The following is a 23,981-nucleotide window of genomic DNA, read 5'->3' on the forward strand; positions in this document are numbered from 1 at the left end:
TTGGTATGTAAACCTTAGTAGCTTCCAAGATAAGTTCTTTGAATGCTTCCCATTTTGAATTTGCTGTTGGTAACATCATCAGTTGGTCCCACTGTATAGAATTTAAATACTGTCTCAGTCCATCGTAGTCGCCTTTACGAAAGCAATAACCCTTCCCTTTACCCCTAATGGTAGTTACCTCTTTGAGTAAATCCCACTTCAGCACACTGTGATCACTGCCACCTAGTGGTTCATTTATCTGCAGATTCGTAATGCATGAAGAATCACTACTGATAATCAAATCAAGAGTATTACTCCCTCTAGTTGCCTCCCGAATATGCTGATGTAGAAAACAATCATCCAATAAATCCCCAAAAGCCTTGCTAGTGTGTGAGTGACCAGCCCCCAAATTCCAGTCAATATCTGAGAAATTAAAATCCTCCATTATAAGACTCTCTGATTTGCTGGCCCACTCTATTTCCCTGTACAGTTTCTTATTATACTCATCAGAGTCAGTAGGCCTGTAGCACACTCTTACTCTCAATTTTGATCTCCCAATGCTTATGTCACCAAACTGACTCGACACTGCACTGTCCAGCGATGTCAACTGGCTTCACTTCCTTGGATTTTATGTGTTTCTTAACTAATAGCATAACCCCATCCTCCCTTCCTATCATGTCTATCCTTTCTGTAGACATTGTACTCCCCAAATTCCAGTTTTGCATTCCTTATATCTGTGTGACACCACGTCTATGAAATCCCAACAGTATCTCTTTGATATTTTGAGCAATACCTCAAATTCATCAAATTTATTTACTAAACTCCTAGCATTGGCATACACGCAAGTATACATGCACCTGTTCTTTTTCTTAGCTACTTTAACACAACCCTTGTGTTTACTTGTACCCCAATAATTCCCAGCAGTCTCTGAAATATCCTGTATCTTATTTTCCAGGCTGCTGCCCATTCCAATAGAAGCAGTGCAAGAATCACTTTCACCTCTGCCAGTGGCTACTGTTAATCTATTAGTCCTTGTATTCCCCCCCCCCAATCTAGCAGTTTTTCGACCCACCTAACACTGCCTCGATAGCATCAGCAAACATTCTTGCACCCTTTCTATTTAAGTGTATCCCATCCCTGTAGAAGCAGTCTCTCCTGTTAACAAGTACAGACCAGGCTGAAAAAAATTCTACCCCTTGAGCCTTGCACAATCTTTCCAGGGCCAAATTGATCGACAGGGCTCTCATCATATACTCCCTCCTATCGTGTCTGGGCAGAATTGCAGAAACTTTCAAATTCAACCCTAATTCACAGCTTTTTTTCAACAGTGACCTGTACTTGTTAAGTAATTCCGCCGGTCTCCTACTCTTAATATCATTAGTGCCAATGTGTACAACTATATCACCTTTTGTGTCCTTAAAAGATGATATCCGCTGTACAACGTCATCAACCTTTGCCCCTGGCAGACATACCCTGGTCCTGTTCCACCTATCCTTTTTACAAAGCATGTTTCCCGTTTCCCTGACAATAGAGTCACCAACAACTACTAGTTCCTTTGGGACCAGCGCATTCTGCCTTGGGGGCTGCCGCTGTGTTGCGTGATGACCAAGTATATAATTCGTTCCATTCTTCGCTGTGTAGTTCTCAGCTTCTCTTCCATTCTTTTTTGGGAGTGCCCAAGTTTCACTTACATAAGTCATGGTGGGGAGTATACATTGGTTCATTATTTTACGTTTCAGACAAACTGGGATATTGCTCTTCAGTATGTGACTATATTTCCTGAATGCTATCCATCCAAAATTTATTCTTTTCTTGACTTCCAGCCATTTATCATTATTACAGCTGATGACTTGTCCCAGATAAGTATATGACTCCACCCTTTCAATTACTGTTCCTTCAATCATTATTTCCCTTTTCTGTGGCATACTTGTTCATCGTTATTTTTGTTTTAGCCATATTCATCTTTAGTCCAAAATCCTTACTAACTGTGCATAACTGATTAAGATTTTCCTCTAATTCTTTGGGATCATGGCTTATGACCACAATTTCATCTGAAAATCGTAAATGGTTCAGGTACTCTCCGTTCACATTGACTCCTTTCTGCGACCAGTCTAATCTTCTGAAAGCTTCCTCACGGGCAGCAGTAAACAGCTGCGGAGATATTGTGTCTCCTTGTCGAACTCCTTTCTCGATTTTAAATTTGCTACTGTCTTTGTCTAGTCTAATAAAGGAGGTAGCACTCTCATATATTTTCTTCAAAATCATAATACGTGGGGTATCTGTGCCTTGTCTTTCTAGTGCCAGAAACATTGCCTTATGCTGTATGGAGTCAAATTCCTTTTCATAATCCACAAATGCCAGGCATAATGGTGTTTTATATTCATTTGCTTTCTCCATTAGCTGTGATATTACGTGAAGGTGATCCATAGTTGAGAATTCTGTCCTTTCGGTTGATTCTCATCAAGTATTCTTTCTAATCTGTTAGTAATGACCCTTGTGAACAACTTGTAGATGTGGGATAACAAGCTAATTGGGCGATAATTTCCAGTTTCTGATTTATCTCCTTTCTTATGCGGCAAAACTATGATTGCATTATTCCACTGCTTAGGCATCGCACCTTTTCTAATGCACTTTGTGAAGAGCCTTGCCAGTATTTGTGTTATGTCTCTTCCTCCCAATTTTAACAACTCTACAGTAACTTCATCTTCCCCCGGGGCTTTCCGATTCTTCATTTTCTTCAATGCATGTTCTACCTCATCAGGAAGAATATCGGGTATGTCGTATGTGTTGCTACTTTGCAATCCATCTTCCCCACTGCTGGCATCATTCCCTCGCTCCTTGTATAATTCTTTATAGTAGTCTTCTGCTATTTGAATTATGCCTTCTCTGCTGTTTATAAGTACACCATCGCTATTCTTCAGTTTCAGTGTCATTTGTCTTTCTGTATTACTGCTCATGGCTGCTGATTTAAATCCTTTGTTTTCCCTTAATGCTTGTTCTACTTTTCTTGTGTTAAATCTTCTTATGTCCTCTCTGAGTCTCTTTCTAATGGCTTTGCATAACTCAGTATACTCAATTTTCTCCTTGTCAGTGTCTATCTTGCTCTTCTTTCACCTTCGGTTCATCATAATAAATGTTTCTTGACTAATTTTTTCTTCTTTGGATTTCTTTTTCTCTATAGGTTTCTTGGGCTTTATCACTTTCAGAAAGTTGTAATATTCCTCGTCGATATCTTGGTCCTGAGCAGTCTGCAGAAGCTCAAACTTGTTCTTAAGTTCCAGCACATACTGCTTTTTCTCCTCCTCTATTATCTCAAACCTTTGTATTATTTACTCGAGTCAGTTTTTTCCTTTCCTAGGCGCCTCCGTAGCCAGCTGGGTAGGAGCAGCAGTGCGTAGCACACACTTCTTGATTAGACTGGGGTTCGAGCCCATGCCCACCAAATACGGAGGATGCGGAAAGGTCAGAGAGTGACCACCGCATATTCCCAGAGCAATATGGCCTTAATTGCTAATGCTCCTAAAAACCAAATAACAAACAAACATTTTCCTTTCCTACATCTATATCATATAATAATACTTACGTACATAATACTATGTACGTAAGCATAAATTTGTTTTTATTTTGCTAACCTGTGGAAAATATTCTTCTGATTTTCACGTATCATTTAATTTTATTAATTAACAAGTTAATAAAGTGTAAATTTGTGCTTTATATTTTTACTTTTATACTCTGTGGATAATATTCCTCCAATTTTTGCTTATTTGAATTGCCATTTAATAGAATTAAAATTCAATTTGCAAACATGATCACAATGACTGGCACTTACTATATATCGTATAGTAAATGGTATTTTATTATAGAGAGTGCATTGTAAAGTGATCTGATGTACGGTGAACCAGCTGTAATAAATACAAAAACAACAATGGGCCCAGCGCTGAACCCTTGGGGTATTCCACTGATAACACTAGTCCATGTGGTGCACTATGGCCACAGATGCTGATGCACCTAATAAATCCCCAAAGAAACAAACATTAGTGCATGAAGAACAGTGTCCATTGATAATAACTCTGTCTTCTCCCACTCAACCATCTCTTTATTCATAGCGGTAACTTGCCCCTGATGCCTCACTTCTCCAATTTGTACAGCAGTCTTTTATGTTCAACAGTAACAAAAGTTTTCCTTAAATCCCAGTATGTGATATAAAATTATTTTTTGCATTCAGTTCCTTTGTTACTGCATCATAATGTACAATAAATTTGGTTAGACAATATCACCCATTTAAAAACGCATGCTGTGACTGAAGTATACCTGCACTCTTGTCTAGATGGTCCTCCATTACTTTTTGACCAGTGACTCCCTGAATCAGAAGTTAAGCTAACAAGTCTGTAATTACTAATGGCACTCCTTGACCCCCCTTTGTGAATTGGGTATACATTCACACAGCTTCAGTTCACTGGGACATCTGCTAAATCCAATGATGCTCTTGTATTATGTCTAAGAGTTTGCTTACCTCATTGACTGCCTACCATAATATAATTGTGTTGATCCCATCCGCCTTTCTTAGATTTATCATCAGCAATATCTCTTCCACTTTCCTCTCAACTATTACAAAATCATTTATAGCTCCCTGTTGGAGTTTGATAAACTTCTGGTGTCCACTACCATAAAGAATTCCTTGTGTGAATGTATATGCAAAATACTTATTCAGCTTTTTAGAAACCTCAGCAGGATCATCAGCAGTTGGAACCGATATCAAGTACTGTAAACCCCCGCTATTCGTGGGGGTTACATTCCTGAGAAATGCCGCGAATACCGAAAACGCAAATACTGAGTTATGGCTCCCATAGTAATAAAGGGGTTCTGTTCCAAAGCATGAAATATATAAGAAAAACTAGTCTAAAATTTTGTCTATGTATGTACCTTCATAATATGACTATGTACATAGACCATAGTGAAATGCAAGCATATGCATCGAAATGAAAATAAGAACCAGTTTAATATTAAATGTAATATTTATTAGAAATTTCAAACAAATCTTTCAAACTAGTGCCTTTGCTAGCAAAAAAACATATCCCGCCAGTGCTATCACCAGTTTCGCTAAAGTGTTGATAAAGGAGCTTTGCCTTTTCACGAATGATGAGTGAACTTAACGGAATTTTATTTTGAGTTCGGTCTTCTATCCACAGATTTAAAGCCTTTTCCATTTTTTCTAATATAACATCACGAGTTACAGAGCAAATTTTTGAAGCACTTAGTGCGTTTTCACGGACACTACGACGGATTTTTTCTTCCGATTTTTTTATTGATCGTACCGTTGACTCATTGATTTTATAATGTTTTGCCACTGAGGAGAGAGACGCTTTCACCATTAGAAATTTTGTCTAATAACTCAATTTTATTTGCTAATGTCATCACCTTCTTTCATATTTTCCTATTTCTCTTGTTATTCGTAGCCATATTTTTGTACGGGTTAAAAAGAACTTGTCCACAATAAAGTCACTTTCTTCCATTAACTCACTCGAAAAAGTCTGTTTTACACTGCAAAACGGTAGATTTATCACTTTTGTAAGCATATCAATTTATAAATTGATAAATTTATTCAATTTATAAGCATATAAATTAAAAGCAAACGACGAAACCTTCCATGACAAGCGCATAACACAATAAACAAGGATTAGCAAGAAACATCCACGCTCGCGATTTTGTCACCTCTCTCCCCCCCACCCACTGAGCACTGTTTTGACCGAGAAAGATAATTTTAGCCATGTCCATGTTTTTTTATGGTGGAAAATATTCACGGCACTTAAAAATTCACATTTTTTTTTTTTAGGTTTCATTTTATATTAAATCAGCGTCCGCGAATACATGAAATTGCAAATACAGAGACCGCGAATAGTGGGGGTTTACTGTATACCATATGTGTTCATCTCCTTCCTTTTAGTGTTTTACATAAGAAAAGAAGGCTTTACTATTTTTCTTTGTCAAAGAAAAATAGCAAAATTTCTGACTTGATTACAGACTAGTTTATATCTATCATTGGCTTCTGTGTCGCCTGATAATTTATATGCATCCCATGCATTTTCTTCTCTACAACAAGTCTCATCCGTTTAGGTTCAATACCCTGAAGAGCATTTCTTAGTTTGTATGAAAAACCTAGTAGTTTATGTGACTAATTCCTTGAATGCTTCTCATTTAGAATTTGCTGATGTGACATCATCAGTTGGTCTCACTATATAGAATTTAATAACTGTCTGAGACCACTGCCAAAGCAAAAACTGTTCCTTTTACCCTCACTGATAGTTACATCTTTAAATCAATTCAAAAGTCATACACAGTGATCACTGCCACCTAATGGTTCTTTTTTCTGCAGATTACTGTATCTTGTTGCACCTCTAACATGCTGCTGTAGAAAACAGTCATCCAGTATATCCACAAAAGTCCTGCTAGTTTATGTGTAACAACCCATAAGTTCAAGTCTATATCCAGAAAGTTATATTCCCTCATTCTGGCCCACTCTATTTCTCTGTACACTTAATCATTGTACTCATCAGAGTCATTAAGCCTATAATACACTTCTACTCTCATTTTTGTTTTCCAAGTGCTTTTGTTACACCAAACTGGCTCATCATTGTAGTGGCCACCCATATTAACTGGAAGCACTGCCTTAGATTTTATATGTTTCATTACTGAGAACATAACTCTTTCCACCCTCCTATCCTGTCTGCCAATCCCATATTAAAATTCTGGATCCCTTATATGTGAGTAACACCATGTCTCTGATATTTCCACAACACCTGCATGTGATAATTTGACCAGCACTTCGAATTCATCAAATTTATTAACTATGCCCCTAGCATTGGTATATATGCAAGTATACTTGCACCTGTTCTTATTCTTAGTTACCCTAACACAGCCCATATATTTACCTGTTCCATGATGACTTGCAGTTGGCCTCGGAAACCCCAGCACCTTGCTTTCAAGGCTGCTACTTGTTGCAATTGAAGCAGTGCAAAAACCATTTTCACATCTGCCTATGGCTATTGTTAATCTGTTTATCCCCCCCCCCAAGCTATCAGTTTTCAAACTCACCTTACAGTGAAGCAGTCTCTCCTGTTAACAAGCACTGACCAAACTGAGAAAAAAATGTACTCCATGAGCCTTGCACAATCTCTCTCTCCAGGGCTGAATTGATTGACAAGGCTCTCATCATACTCTCTCCTATCATGCTCCTGGGCAGAATTGGAGACACTTTCAAATTTAATCCAAACTCGTGGTTTCCTACACATTGCCCAGTACTTGTTAGGTAAGGCAGCATAACGTACGATCACTCATCGGTGAAGACAGGATTAGAGCCGGAAAAGGAATTAGAAAATGTGAATTGGAATATCATCGGTTTGGCTGAAACAAGAAGAAGAAATGAATCACTTATAAGTTTATCAAGTGGAAATCTGCTGTACACCAATGGAAACAGTGAAAGGAGTGAAGGTGGAGTTGGGTTTCTGATCCATAAAGATTTTAGAAACAACATTTTGGAATTCAAAAGTACATCACCAAGGGTGTCAAGACTAATACTCAAGATTTCTAAGAGGTACAATCTAAAGATTATAATGATTTATGCACCAACATCAAGCCATGATGATGAAGAGGTTGAAGAAATGTACACCGAAATTGAGAGTCGTTTAGATGAGCAGAAAACCCACTACACTATTATTATGGGGGACTTCAATGCTAAGGTTGGAAAAAGGCAAAACAGTGCAGAAAGAGGAAATATAGGAAATTTTGGAGTTGGTGAAAGAAATAAAAGAGGTGAAAGACTTGTGGAATTTGCAGAATCTCAAGGACTGTCAGTAATGAACACTTTTTTCAAGAAAAGGGTGAACAGAAAGTGGACATGGAAGAGTCCAAATGGATTAACAACTACTGAAATCGATTTCATCCTCACTAACAGAAGATATATTGTGAATGATGTTACCGTCCTGAATAAGGTAAATGTTGGAAATGATCACAGAATGGTAAGATGTACACTTGATATAGATGTCGGAAAGGAAGGGAAAAAACTGACTCGAGTAAATAATACAAAGGTCTTTCAGATAACAGAGGAGGAGAAAAAGCAGTATGTACTGGAACTTAAGAACAAGTTTGAGCTTCTGCAGACTGCTCAGGACCAAGATATCGACGAGGACTATTACAACTTTCTGAAAGTGATAAAGCCCAAGAAACCTATAGGGAAACAGAAATCCAAAGAAGAAAAAAATAGCCAAGAAACACTTGTCATGATGAACCGAAGATGACAAATGAAGAGCAAGAAAAATACTGACAGGGAGAAAATTGAGTATACTGAATTATGGAAAGCCATTAGAAAGAGACTCAGAGAGGACATAAGAAGATTTAACACAAGAAAAGTAGAACAAGCATTAAGGGAAAACAAAGGATTTAAATCAGCAGCCATGAGCAGTAATACAGAAAGACAAATGATACTGAAACTGAAGAATAGCGATGGTGTACTTATAAACAGCAGAGAAGGCATAATTCAAATAGCAGAAGACTACTATAGAGAATTATACAAGGAGCGAGGGAATGATACCAGCAGTGGGGAAGATGGATTGCAAAGTAGCAACGCATACGACATACCCGATATTCTTCCTGATGAGGTAGAACATGCATTGAAGAAAATTAAGAATCAGAAAGCCCCGGGGGAAGATGAAGTTACTGTAGAGTTGTTAAAATTGGGAGGAAGAGACATAACACAAAAACTGGCAAGGCTCTTCACAAAGTGCAGTAGAAAAGGTGTGATGCCTAAGCAATGGAATAATGCAATCATAGTTTTGCTGCATAAGAAAGGAGATAAATCAGAAATTGGAAATTATAGACCAATTAGCATGTTATCCCACATCTACAAGTTGTTCACAAGGGTCATTACTAACAGATTAGAAAGAATACTTGATGTGAATCAACCGAAGGAGCAAGCTGGCTTTAGGACAAGATTCTCAACTATGGAGAAAGCAAATGAATATAAAATACCACTATGCCTGGCATTTGTGGACTATGAAAAGGCATTTGACTCCATACAGCATAAGGCAATGTTTCGGGCACTGGAAAGACAAGACATAGATACCCCATATATTATGATTTTGAAGAAAATATATGAGAGTGCTACCTCCTTTATTAGACTAGACAAAGACAGTAGCAAATTTAAAATCGAGAAAGGAGTTCGACAAGGAGACACAATATCTCCGAAGCTATGTACTGCTGCCCTTGAGGAAGCTTTCAGAAGATTACACTGGTTGCAGAAAGGAGTCAATGTGAATGGAGAGTACCTAAACCATTTACGATTTGCAGATGACATTGTGGTCATAAGCCACGATCCCAAAAAATTAGAGGAAAATCTTAATCAGTTATGCACAGTTAGTAAGGATTTTGAACTAAAGATGAATATGGCTAAAACAAAAGTAATGATGAACAAGTATGCCACAGAAAGAAATAATGATTGAAGGAGCAGTAATTGACAAGGTGGAGTATATACTTATCTGGGACAATTTATTAGCTGTAATAATGATAAATGGCTGGAATTCAAGAGAAGAATAAATTTTGGATGGATAGCATTCAGGAAATATAGTCATATACTGAAGAGCAATATCCCAGTTTGTCTGAAACGTAAAATAATGAATCAATGTATACTCCCCACCATGACTTATGGAAGTGAAACTTGGGCACTCACCAAAAGAATGGAAGAGAAGCTGAGAACTACACAGTGAAGAATGAAACGAATTATATTGGGAATCAGACTGTTAGATAAGAAGAGAAACACATGGATTAGGCAGCAAACTCAAGTAAAGGACATTCCTATCAAAACTAAAGAACTAAAATGGTCTTGGGCAGGACACATAGCTCGAAGGCATGATGACAGATGGACTAAGAAAATAACAGAATGGTACCCAAGAGGAGCTAGAAGAAAACCTGGAAGACAAAGGCGGAGATGGAAAGATGAAATTCACGAGTTTTTGGGTAGTAAATGGATGGCCATTGCTCAAAACAGAAGGAACTGGAAAGTTGCTGGAGAGGCCTTCATCCTGCAGTGGATTGAAAATGGCTGATGATGATGAAGGCAGCATATCTCCAACTCATAATGTCATTAGTGTCAACAGTATCACCTTTTGTGCCCTGAAAAGATGATATATGCCCTACAACTTTATCAACTTTTGCCCCTGTCTCCCTCCAACATTAGCTGTCTCCTCTCTTACCAGTGCATTCTGTCCTGGGGGTTGCCACTGTGTTGCCTGATGCTCAAGTTTGAGCTGTTGCATTAATCAGTGCAACCAAAGGTATTAAAATGGGGCACCCCATTTTAATATCTTCTAGTGCAGCTATTCTACTCTTGAAGCCCCCATTACTGCATTGTAATGGGACTCTTGAAGTACCATTAAAATGTTGAGTTGCCATCTAATAGCTTCACACCCACTGCACTGAACACACAAACTGACGATGTTACCAAAAGTAAATTCTAAGTGGGAAGCATTCAAGGAATTAATCGTGGATGCTACTAAAAGTTTCATACCTATTAAGAAATATTGTTCAAGGTTTGGGCCTAAATGGTTATCAAATGAACTAATGAGACTCGTTACAGAGAAGAAAAATGCATGGGATTCATATAAATTATCAAGCAACTCAGAAGCCTATGGCAGATACAACTGGTTATAAACACACTGGTTATAGGGAAGCGAAGGCAGATTATGAGAAATCTTTGACAAAAGATGCTAAGAAAAACAGCAAGAATTTTTTTCTTATATAAACTCTAAAAGGAAGGGGATGAATCTGATTGGTCCACTTGATATCGATGGTTCGACTGTTGATCCTGCTCAGATAGCAAACAAACTGAATGAGTATTTTGCATCTACATTCACACATGAGGAGTTATTAAGGTTGAAAATGGCAGAAGGTTATCAAATTGTAGCAGGGTGCTTAATGATTTTCTAATAACTGAGAACAAAGTGGAGGAGAAATTATTGAAGTTAAACATAAGAAAGGCACCTGGGGTGGATGGGATCTATCCAGTTATATTAAAGGAGGCGGCAAAGCAACTAAGCAAACCCTTAGCCATAATTATGAGAGCATCCTTGGATTCAAGGGAGGTTCCCACGGACTGGAGATGTGCAAATGTATCCCCAATTCACAAAGGAGGTTCGAAGGGTGACACGAGTAATTACAGACCAGTTAGTTTAACTTCTGTTCCGGGTAAAATAATGGAGTCACTGGTTAAAGATGCATTGCACGATCATCTAGACAAGACTGCAGCAATAATTCAGACACAGCATGGGTTTGTTAAGGGAAAGTCTTGTCTGACAAATTTGATTGGTTATTATGATGTGGTCACAAAGGAACTGGATGCAAAAAATAATTTTGATATCATATACTTGGATTTCAGGAAAGCTTTTGACACTGTTGCGCATGGAAGACTACTGTACAAATTGGAGCAGAATGGTATTAAGGGTAAGTTGCTACAGTGGATAAAAGGATGGTTAAGTGGGAGAAGACAGAGGGTGGTAATCAATGGGTGCTGCTCTTCGTGGACTAATGTTATTAGTGGAGTCCCACAGGGTTCGGTGTTGGGTCCACTGTTGTTTTGTATATTTATCAATGATATTGATGAAGGTATATCAGGCTTAATGTCGAAGTTTGCAGATGACACGAAGGTTGGCAGGGTTGTTAATGACAGTAATGGCAGTGTGCTACTGCAACAGGATCTAGATAATTTGGGCAGATGGGCTAAGAAGTGGCAACTGAAGTTTAACCTTGACAAATGCAAAGTACTGCATATGGTTAGAAATAACCCCAGAGAAATGTACCAACTGTGTGGTACTACACTTAAGGTGGTAGAAAATGAAAAAGACCTGGGAGTAATTGTGCAGTCAGATATGAAGTTTTCTGAGCAATGCAGACAGGCAGCCAGGGCAGGTCATGGGGTTTTGTCAATGATATATAGGAATTTTGCTAGCAGGGAAAAGGAGGTGATTGTCCCTCTGTATAAGGCAATGGTCAGGCCACGCCTTGAGTACTGCGTACAGGTCTGGAAGCCTCATTTTAGGAAGGATGTCGATTTGCTTCAGCGTGTACAGAGAAGGGCAACAAGATTGGTGAGGGGAATGAAGGGATCCTCTTACCAAGAGAGGCTTAAGTTCTGCAAATTGCAGTGGCTGGAGAGTAGGCACCTGCACGGTGATCTGATTGAGGTTTATAAGGCTTTGAATGATTTGAGCACGCTGAATTCTGATGGGATCCTTCCACGTTCAGATTACGAACCTAAGGGGGCATAAATTCAAATTATGACAAGACAGATGTAGAATAGATGTACCTAAGAAAAAGAACAGGTGCATGTATACTTGCTTGTACACCAACGCTAGGAGTTTAGTAAATAAATTTGATGAATTTGAGGTATTGCTCAAAACATCAAAGGCAGATATTGTGGGGATTTCAGAGATGTGGTGTCACACAGATATAAGGAATGCAGAACTGGAATTTCGGGAGTACAATGTCTACAGAAAGGATAGACAGGATAGGAAGGGTTATGCTATCAGTTAAGAAGCACATAAAATCCAAGGAAGTGAAGCCAGTCGACATCGCTGCACAGTGCAGTGTCGAGTCAGTTTGGTGTGACATAAGCATTGGGAGATCAAAATTGAGAGTAGGAGTGTGCTATAGGCCTAATGACTCTGATGAGTATAATAAGAAACTGTATGGGGAAATAGAGTGGGCCAGTAAACCAGTAAATGGGGGATTTTAATTTCCCCGATATTGACTGGAAATTGGGGGCTGGTCACTCAAACACTAGCAAGGCTTTTGGAGATTTATTGGATGATTGTTTTCTACATCAGCATGTTCAGGAGGCAACTAGAGGGAGAGTAATATTCTTGATTTGATTATCAGTAGTGATTCTTCATGCATTAAGAATCTGCAGGTAAATGAACCACTATGTGGCAGTGATCACAGTGTGCTGAAGTGGGATTTACTCAAAGAGGTAACTACCATTAGGGGTAAAGGGAAGGATTATTGCTGTCGTAAAGGCAACTACGATGGACTGAGACAGTATTTAAATTCTATACAGTGGGACCAACTGATGATGTTACCAACAGCAAATTCAAAATGGAAAGCATTCAAAGAACTTATCTTGGAAGCTATTAGGCTTTACATATCAACTAAGAAATATTGTTCAAGGTTTAGGCCTAAGTGGATGTCAGATGAACTAATGAGACATATGGCAGAGAAGAAAAATGTATGGGATACATACAAACTAACACGTGACACAGAAGCCTATGATAGATACAAGTTGATCTGTAACCAAGTTACAAAGGTGGTTAGGCAGGCGAAGGCAGATTACGAGAAATCTTTGGCAAGGGATGCAAAGAAAAACAGCAAAGAGTTCTTTACTTATGTAAACTCTAGAAGGAAGGGGATGAATCAGATTGGTCCACTTGATATCGATGGGTCAACTGTTGATGATCCTGCTCAGGTAGCTAACAAACTAAATGAATATTTTGCATTGACCTTTACACATGAGGAGTTATTCAGCGAGGGGAATGCCAGAGGTGTATTCAACTCTGGCGATAAGCTAGAGAATCTTGTAATAACTGAGAGTAAAGTGGAGGAGAAGTTGTTGAAGATAAATACAAGAAAGCCACCTGGGGTGGATGGGATCTATTCAGTTGTATTAAAGGAGGCAACAAAGGAAGTAAGAAAACCCTTAGCCATAATTATGAGAGCTTCCTAGACTCAGGGGAAGTACCCATGGACTGGAGATGTGCAAATGTGACCCCAATTCACAAAGGAGGATCAAAGGGCGACACAAGTAATTATAGACCTGTTAGTTTAACTTCTGTTCCTGGAAAATTAATGGAGGCACTGGTTAAAGAAGCACTGCAGGATCATCTAGACAAGACTTCAGTTATAGCTCAGACACAGCATGGTTTTGTTAAGGGGAAGTCTTGCTTGACCAATTTGATTGGATACTATGATGCAGTCACAAAAAAACTGGATGCAGCGAATAACTTTGATATTATATACTTGGATCTTAGAAAGGCTTTTGATACTGTTGCACATGGAAGACTGCTGCACAAATTGGAGCAGTGTGGCATTGGAGGCAAATTGCTGCTATGGATAAAGGGGTGGTTGAGGGGAAGAAGACAATGGATAAAGGGGTGGTTGAGGGGGAGAAGACAGAGAGTGGTAATCAATGGACACTGCCCATCGTGGACTAATGTTATTAGTGGAGTCCCTCAGGGTTCAGTATTGGGTCCATTATTGTTTTCTGTATTTATAAATGATATTGATGATGGTATATCAAGCTTAATGTCCAAGTTTGCAGATGATACGGAGGTTGGCAGGGTTGTCAAGGACACTACTGACACTATGCTACTGCAACAGGATCTGGAAGGGTTGAGCAGATGGGCTGAGAGGTGGCAAATGAAGGTTAACATTGACAAATATAAAGTACTACATATGGGAAACAGCAACCCCAGAGCAATGTATCAACTCTGTGTTACTACACTGACAGTGGTAGAGAATGAAAGGGACCTGGGGGTGGTTGTACAGGCAGATATGATGTTTTCTGAGCAGTGCAGACGTGCTGCAAGAGTAGCTCATGGTGTATTGTCGATGATATATAGGAATTTTTCTAGCAGGGATAAGGAGGTGATTATTCCCTTGTATAAGGCAATGGTCAGGCCACATCTAGAGTACTGTATACAGGTCTGGAGGCCTCATTTCAAGAAGGATGTAGAGATGCTGGAGCGAGTACAGAGAAGGGCAACAAGATTAGTGAATGGAACAAAGGGGTGCTCTTATGAAGAAAGGCTTAAGTTTTGCAAATTACAGTGTCTGGAGACTAGGCACCGGCGAGGTGATCTGATAGAGGTGTATAAAGCCTTGAATGGGTTGAGCATGCTCAATGCTGATGGGATTCTGCCTCTTGCTCAGAATATTCACATGAGAGGGCATAAATACAAATTGAGGAAAGATAGATGTAGGATAGACGTGAGGAAATTTGCCTTTAGCCAGCGGGTGGTTGGTTGGTTGGTGGAACAGACTCCCATCCCTTGTCGTGGAAGTTGACAGCCTAAATAAGTTTAAGGCTCAGCTGGACAGGTATTTCGAACGAACAGAGAGTTGAAGTGGAAGTGGTTATTTTTTACTTATTTATTTTTTTTTTTTCATTTATTTTATTTATTTATTTATTTATTTTTTTTTTGGCTGATGCTGCATAAGCTTGCTTTCTTGCATCAAATGCCTCTGCTAATGCTAATGCTAATAAATTTAAGGAGGAACTGGACAGGCATTTGGAGGGAATGGTGTGATTTTTTTTTTTTTTTTTTTGCCTGATGCTGCATAAACTCATACACTTGATTTCTTGCATCACATGCCACTACCACTACCACTACTACTACATTCTCCTTGGCTGTATTATGTCCTCTTCCAGAATGCCCACAAACATTGCACAAATAGCACATTTCCTCATGCCATGATTTGTAGAACCACCACTTCAGTTCTCCCTTCAGCCACAGCACGGCCGCTGCTTTAGTCTGCCTCATGATTTCCATTTAAATTCTACATAGTTGAGAATACACTAATACTTCAATGCAATAATAACACTACTCTTATTCACCAGTTATGCAGCAACAATATGTATTTTTCTAGTTTAAATTATATGCTATCAAGTTTACATTATATGGTATAGCATAACTACATTATATGTAGTTATGCTATACTATTATGTTTGTAAAGTTGTAAGTTATAATAATAATTTATCTAACTAATGCCAACCTACGTGATTCAAACTATTAAGATGCCTTTTTAAAACAATTAAAACACTAGAATTCCTGAATGGCACACTACAAAGTATTCAAAGTATTTTTGTTTACTGCAGCCTCCAGGGTTTCCCCTATTGCCGCAATGATTCTTGTAGGTTTTTTTAAGCCGGCGAGTGTGTGTTTGGGGAGGTTTTTGTTTGAGTGTTTGTTTTGTTGAGTGTTGTATGCCGGCACCTGGAGACTTTGCAGCCAGGAGGCAAGAACAGATATATCTTGCGTCCTGACTCCCGTCCCTAGCCACGTGGAGGCGCTCCAGGGAGTCTGGTTTTCACAAAAGGAGGTTCTTGAACCTCTATATGTTTATACAATAATATTAAAATAGAGATAAATATAGCAATAAAAGAGTAAATCATCAAGTGTGGATAGAGTTGGTTTAGTTGAGTGGGGATCAATTAATGGAGTGAATGTTTCTAGTGTGTTTTACATACAATATGGTAATAATTTAAAATAAGTTAAGTTTCGTCAGGAGATTAAAACATAGCGTGTGGATGAATTTAGATTTAGTTAAGGGGAGCAGTAAAGTAGTGGGTGTTTCTAGTGAGTTTAGCATGTTCAATGTTTAGGTTGTCCAATGATCTATACCAAATATTGGCCCTTGTAGGGGCCCATCCTGCCAGAAGAGGGCACGGCGTAACAATCAATTCCATGCACCTGCGGCAGCCACGACGGAGCCGCGGCGACAGACACAAACCAGTGCACCACAACCGCGGCACCCCCGGAGCCACAGCAAACCTGAACAAAAGTGAACACTTCTAAGTTAGTAATTACTACAATTTTACAGTTGACAATATAAATACTTGGCAAAACAGCCACTGTCGCAACAACACTACGGCCGAAGACACAACCAGTGTCCTTAACCACAGCGCTACCGCAACAGCAACTTAACAGTTCTAAGGTAGTTAAGAATATCTTATAATTATCATAGCTATACAGTTCACAGTTATCTTTGCTCGTCCTACAGGGTTTAATTTCATCTTGAGGGGAAGCACCGCATTCAAGACACACATTCTTGCAGGGCTCAATCCTGTCCTAGAGTGTGTGGAGATGAGTTCATTGTGTGTTTTGCGAGTAGAAGGACGGACAAGCCAGTGTGGCAGGGTAGTTAACGGGAAACATGATTATTGCCAGTGGCTTCGACCCAGTCCTGTAGGGCTATAACCAAGTGAAATTCTCGATTGCTCAGCTTCTCGTAGATCTCGGTCCTGTCCTATGAAGGTAGGGTCCTCACTAATAAATAAAAAAAAAAAAAAAAAAAAAAAACGCACATACTGAAGACCCTATGTGGCCTATGACATCGACCCAGTTCTTTAGGGCATGTTCAGTGTTAGTCACTAATTTCAAGGAAGCTACATCACAGTTATGTGTGCTCCGCTGCTCCTAAGCTGTGGGATGTCTTGTTCTTGAGTCCTTACTTTTGCTTCTTATTCAGTTCAGTATAATTGTGCTTCCGTTCTGCGTTACTTCCTATTTTCTTGTTCTGTTGAGTCCCTTCCACTTCATTCCTTCTTTTCATTTTCCCATTTACCTACTGTCTCTCTGTGCTTCCTGCTGGAGGGCCGCCCTTCGCCTGAATAATTTTCCTGCAAAAGCTGAAAGAAGTTTGAGCGATTCTGCCCCAGCTATCAGTTGTGGGAATTCTCCAGCGTTAGTTACGTTAGTCCCCAATAGCAGGGGATGTCTCAGATCTGTGTAGAGGTAACAGTCAAGTATGAGGTGTTTCACTGTTTCTTCTTCGCTGCATTGACAAAGGGGGGAGAGAGTTAGGCCTAATTTGTGGAGTTTGGAGTTGAGACTACCATGTCCTGTGATTAGAAAAGTAGTATGCATGCTTGGTGTCCACCAGTTCCTGGATTTGTCTCGCAGATATATTTGTGGGAAGAAGGTGAAGGTGTCTCTTCCCTTAGTTGTTGTTTGCCAGATATCCTGCCATTTTGTGCCTATGTCCCTATAAATTCTTGCTTTGTTTTCTTTTATACTTTGGTTGGTGTCGTTGGCAATTCCTCCCAGCGTAGCCTGTATGCCTAGCCGTTGGTTGTGTGCCAGGTAGTGGTAGATTACATCAAAGTATACGGGTGGTCTCCCGCACAGTACCTGGAGGGCCTCAGTAGAAATTGTCCTGCATGCTCTGCAGGTTGCCAGGAGAAAGACTCTTTGTGACTGCAATAAGTATTTTTTGCAAGCCGAGTTCAGTGCTCTGTAACCCCAGGCCCCGGCTCCATAGCAGACAATGGGAATGTACAAGCAGGAGTAGTATAGGCTTAGTGTGGAGGATTTAATTCCCCATATGGCTTTTGTGATGTTAATGAGCCATCCTGCTATTTTCCTGATTGATTTGACGATATGCCTGATGTGTGGCAGAAAGGATAGCTTGTCATCTATCCAGATGCCCAGGTATTTATGCTGACGCACTAGTTCAATTCTTTGACCTTCTAATTTAATATTTGGTGGTCTATTGAGGTCGAGGTGGCCTTTGAGAAGGATTTGCTTGGTCTTTGGTATTGATATTATCAACTTATGCGTATTGCTCCATGTGTAAAGTTCCTGCAGGATTGTGTTTGTTTTATCCTCGAGTTCCTTGCGTGAGTTTCCTGGGATTACCAGGGCGAGATCGTCCGCGTATGCGATGGGTATAATCTCTCCATGTGGTAGATTTAGCCACCCGTCCAGCACCATATTCCAGCACAGGGGTCCCAGGACTGAACCCTGCGGGCATCCTCTTGTTATCTTTCGCATAACTGAGCAACAGCCCGAGGAGACTACTGCGCGCCGGTCTTGAAAGTAACTGTCCATAAGCTTGTAGATTGGAGCTGATACCCCAGCCTCTCGGAACCTCGCAAGGGCACTCGGCCACCATACTGTATCGAATGCCCCTTTGAAGTCCACGAAGAGGCCGAGGACATATTTGTGGTTATAATTTTTAATTGTTGTTAGCATAAGGTTAATTGCATCTGTGGTGCACTTGTGTGGAGTGAAGCCTAGTTGCCCGTTTGAATTTAGTGCCTTTGAGTTATAGTAGTTTCTGAGTCTTTGGGCCAGGAGTTTTTCCAGCACTTTCCCAAGGAAGGGTAACAGTGCTATTGGTCGATATGACGTGGCCTGGTTTGTCGGTTTGAATGGCACACTACAGTATAAGTTATGGAATATGATATTTGCACCAAATCACTGATACAAAGGTTCTATGTATGTTAAGTTGTAACATGCAAAATCTCTAGCCAAATTTAAATATAAGTATAATGCACATGACTAATACTATTGCTGACCGGGCTAGCCAGGTAGGTAAAGTGCCTGCCTGGCAACTCAAAGGTTGCAGGTTCGAATCCCGCCTCGGGCTTGGATCAAAGTAAAACGCAAAAACTTTGGGAGGTGCATTATGGCCACAGAGGTTGATGTGCCAACAACTAACCAAAAAAAAAAAAAAACCTAATACTATTAAACTATTTTTAAAACAGTTTAAAATGTTAAAATAAGTTAAAAAGACAACTTATCTTTCCCAGGATGAGGGGGATAGTCACTTGTGTGAGGAGGAAAATTCATCGATTGTTTATTTTCATTTTTATAATTTATTTTTATATATTTTTTATAATATTTTTATTTAGTTATTTATTTTTTATTTAATTTTATTTATTCATGTTTTTGGCCAGTGCAGCAAAAACCTGTGGCTTTCTTGCAAAAAAGGACTAATACTATTATTAATAATTAATTTATCACAAATTTAATTATAATCTGATAATTATATTTATCAGGTTATAATTATGTACACAATGCTACCAGAGTAGACTTCAGTAGGAGAATAACCATAGCATCAATATGCCATATTGGTGCTATTGGTGCATTACTCAAGAAGAATGACACAACTCAAACATTGCTTTTTTTCAGAAATAACATTCTAGATGGTATATTACAAGGTTAATCCATAGGAATAATTTATAATATTCTTGCACTGTACAATCAATCATTAGGCGTTTATTATGACACTTTTTTTTGATAAAAATTAGACTGCATTTGGAGAATTGTATTCAGTTCTGGTGACCATACTTAAAAAAAGACAAGCTTCTGGAGAGGGTTGAAAGGAGGGTGACCAGATTGGTGACAAGTGCAAGCTGATGCACATATGAAGAATGGTTTAGAGCAGTGTTTCTCAACTTTTTCATTGCTGCGGCACACTGTTAAAGACGTTAAAATTTTGTGGCACACTGCACAGTACAATCACTACTATACTCATATTATGAATATAGTAGTTATTTCTGTTGGGCATATTTAACAATACACTTATTGTGTAGTATAGGTGGTGAACAGATGTACTATTAGGAATCAAAACGTGATGACACATTGACTGCTGTAAGGTGTTCAGTTCAGTGCAACTTAAATAAATGAATTTTTGTAGAAAACTTGGATTTATTATTATTATTTTTTTTATTTGAATTTTCATACTCGCGGCACACAGGTTGAGAAACACTGGTTTTGATGTTGTTGACTGCAGAATTTGACAATCAGACGCATAAGGGATGATCTGATTAAGGTGTATAATGCACTGAAAGAGTTGAGTAAAGCCAGGCAATAACAGAGACTCTACCTCTCATGAAGCTCCCCTTTGGGCAGTGGGTTGTCAAATACTGGTATAAGTTGCCTTCTGACATGGTAGAGGCAGAGAGTCTAGCTAAATTCGAAGATTGGATGAGTTGGGTGGTAATCTTGAGATGGGGAAATAGTATAAATATTCTGTTTTGTTTTATTATTTTAGTTATTCATTTTTTTAGCATTAGCAAAGGCACATGATGCAAGAAAGCAAGCTTATATAGCATCAGCCAAAAAAAAAAAAACACTTGTTTCACCCATCCACTTGCTCCAAATGTTTGTCAAGTTCTGCCTTGCATCATCGAAACACTGGTTTTGATGATGTTGACTGCAGAATTTGACAATCAGATGCATAAGGGAAGATCTGGTTAAGGTGTATAATGCACTGAAAGAGTTGAGTAAAACCAGGCAATAAAACAGAGGCTCTACATCTCATGAAGTTCACTTTGGGCAGTGGGTTGTCAAATACTGGTGTAAGTTGTCTTCTGACATGGTAGAGGCAGAGAGTCTAGCTAAATTCAAAGATTGAATGAGTTGGGTGGTAATCTTGAGATGGGGAAATAGTATAAATATTCTGTTTTGTTTTATTATTTTATTTTATATTATTATTATTTTATTTATTCATTTTTTTAGCATTAGCATTAGCAAAGGCACATGATGCAAGAAAGCAAGCTTATATAGCATCAGCAAAAAAAAAAAAAACCCTTATTTTACCCATCCACTTGCTCCAAATGTTTGTCAAGTTCTGCCTTGAATCTGCTTAAGCTATCAACTTCTACAACGACAGATGGAAGTTTGTTCCACCAATCAACCACCCGCTGGCTAAAGGCAAACTTCCACACATCTATCCTACAACTGTCTTTCCGCAATTTGAATGTATGCCCTCTCAGGTGATTATTCTGAGCAAGAGGAAGAATCCCATCCACATTAAGCATGCTCAAACCATTCAATAAAATGAATATCCTTAGTCCCCAGACACTGTAATTTACAAAACTTAAGCCTTTATTTGTACGAGCAACCCTTTGTTCCATTCACTAATCTTGTTGCCCTTCTCTGTACTCGTTCCAACAGCTCTACATCCTTCTTAAATTGAGGCTTCCAGACCTGTATACGGTACTCAAGGTGTGGCCTGACCATTGCCTTATATAAGGGGATAATCACCTCCTTATCTGTGCTAGAAAAATTCCTGTATATCATTGACAAGACACCATGAACTACTCTTGCAGACCATCTGCACTGCTCAGAAAACTTCATATATGCCTGCACAATTACCCTCAGGTCCTTTTCATTCTCTGCCACTTTCAGTGTGGTACCACAGAGTTGATACGTTACTCTGGGCTTACTGCTTCCCATATGTAGTACTTTACATTTGTCAATGTTAAACTTCATTTGCCACCTCTCAGCCCATCTGCTCAACTTTTCTAGATCCAGTTGCAGCAGTGTACTGTCATTACTGTCATTAACAACCCTGCCAACCTTCGTATCATCTGCAAACTTGGACATTAAGCCTGATATACCATCATCAATATCATTTATAAATACAGAAAACAACAATGGACCCAATACTGAACCCTGAGGGACTCTACTAATAACATTAGTCTAAGAAGAGCAGTGTCCATTGATTACCACTCCCACTCAACCATCCCGTAGCCAGGTGGGAAGGAGCAGCAGTGCGTAGCACATGCTTCTTGATTAGACCGGGGTTCGAGCCCATCACCACCAAATACGGAGGATGCGGAAAGGTCAGGGAATGACCACCGCATATTCCCGGAGCAATATGTCCCTAGTTGCTAATGCTCCTAAAAACCAAATAACAACAACAATTCAACCAACCAACCCATAGCAGCAATTTGCCTCCAATGCCACACTGCTCCAAATATATGATATCAAAGTTATTCTTTGCATCCAGTTCCTTTGTGACTACATCATAGTATCCAATCAAATTAGTCAGACAAGACTTCCCCTTAACAAACTCATGCTGTGTCTGAGCTATAACTGAAGTCTTGTCTAGATGATCCTGTAGTGCTTCTTTAACCAGTGCCTCCATTAATTTCCCTGGAACAGAAGTTAAACTAACAGGTCGGTAATTATCTGTGTCTCCCTTTGATCCTCCTTTTTGATTTGGGGTCACATTTGCACATCTCCAGTCCATGGGTACGTTCCCTGAGTCCAGAGAAGCTCTCATAATTATGGCTAAGGGTTTGCTTACTTCATTTGCCACCTCCTTTAATATAACTGGATAGATTCCATCCACCCCAGGTGCCTTTCTTGTGTTTAGCTTCAACAGCTTCTCCTCCACTTTACTCTCAGTTATTACTAGATTATCTAGCTTACTGCCAGAATTGAATACACCTCTGGCATCTCCCCCCTGAATAACACCTCATGTGTGAATGTCGATACAAAATATTCATTTAGTTGGTTAGCTACCTGAGCAGGATCATCAACAGTTGAACCATCGATTTTAGGTTAATTCAAGTAAAATTTCCCTCTTTGTATAATTTTGGCTTTACTAATACTAACATTAAAAATTCCCTTTTTCCAATTTATTGTGCTATGCATAATAAATTGCAAAAACATAAAAACAAAAATTTTTGAATTTTGTCACTCTTCGTGCACATGAGCAGTATAATAATAAAATGATGAAAAATTGTTTATTTCAAAGTCTCTTTTCTTTTTATTTAACATGATATTTTAAAGATCTTGTTTATCTGAGTTCAGTTAACATTTTACAGTAATTACTTCATATGTTCACTGTCTATGCAAGAATTAAAGAATGCCTTTTATTATTATTATTATTAATAACCATATGGTGCAAGGAAGTCTTAGGCTTATGCTGCACCAGGGAAAAAAAAAAGTTCCCAAGTTACTCTGAGAGAGAGAGAGAGAGAGAGAGAGAGAGAGAGAGAGAGTCAAAAGTAGAAGTGAATCACCAAGAAAGAGAAGAATGATGATATCCAGCTCGGGACCCTGGGTGTGCCAAGCCCATACTCACCAGATGTTGAACCCTTCCTAATGTATAACTTCACATGTAAGATGGATATATAATAAACTACTGTTCCATCATTAATTAGTTTAAATGCTTGCTTCTGAAAGTCTGAATCTTTTCACATTTTTTTCCCCCTTTTTTGAAGGTTGGAGATAGAATTGGAGTGAAACGAAGTGCAGATGGAAGCCTCCATGGTCTTCATAATGGTATAGATCTTGGTATAGCTGCTATTAATTTACCAAAGGTATGTTTATATTCTTAAAAAATAGAGTACATAATTTTTTTTAAGTTAACTTTCTATTAGGGGAAGTCTTTAATGCATTCTTGGATCACTAACATAAGAGAATACCTATTAGCAACATGAGGCAGCAAGAAACTAATGATTTTTGTACAGATGATACAGTAACTTTGAATTTTAAAAAGTCAACCGCAGAAGTCAACATATTGCCAAGTAACAGTTAAAATTACCCCTTGGATATGTGGAAAAAATATGACCACAAAACCTTTTAAAATGAACATTCAAATTATTATTTTAACAGCACCTGAGCTTTTTACTCACATTCACGTAACATCTTTTGTCT

At 38.9% G+C, this 23,981-nt stretch overlaps 1 protein-coding gene across 1 annotated transcript in view; it reads left to right on the top strand.

The window, feature by feature from the left end:
* The window catches only part of Neurl4 (neuralized E3 ubiquitin protein ligase 4), a 636,447-nt gene that overhangs the window by 380,216 nt on the left and 232,250 nt on the right, over window positions 1-23,981 (top strand). The window contains exon 16 of the mRNA XM_090369970.1: window positions 23,546-23,644. Coding sequence (XP_090226096.1) covers window positions 23,546-23,644 — 99 coding nt within the window. The remainder of the gene's footprint in view (window positions 1-23,545; window positions 23,645-23,981) is intronic.

The sequence above is a fragment of the Mastigoproctus giganteus genome, chromosome 3, assembly GCF_048544385.1.
Source record: "Mastigoproctus giganteus isolate SK-2022 chromosome 3, ASM4854438v1, whole genome shotgun sequence".
In the NCBI taxonomy this organism is placed as follows: Eukaryota; Metazoa; Arthropoda; class Arachnida; order Uropygi; family Thelyphonidae; genus Mastigoproctus; species Mastigoproctus giganteus.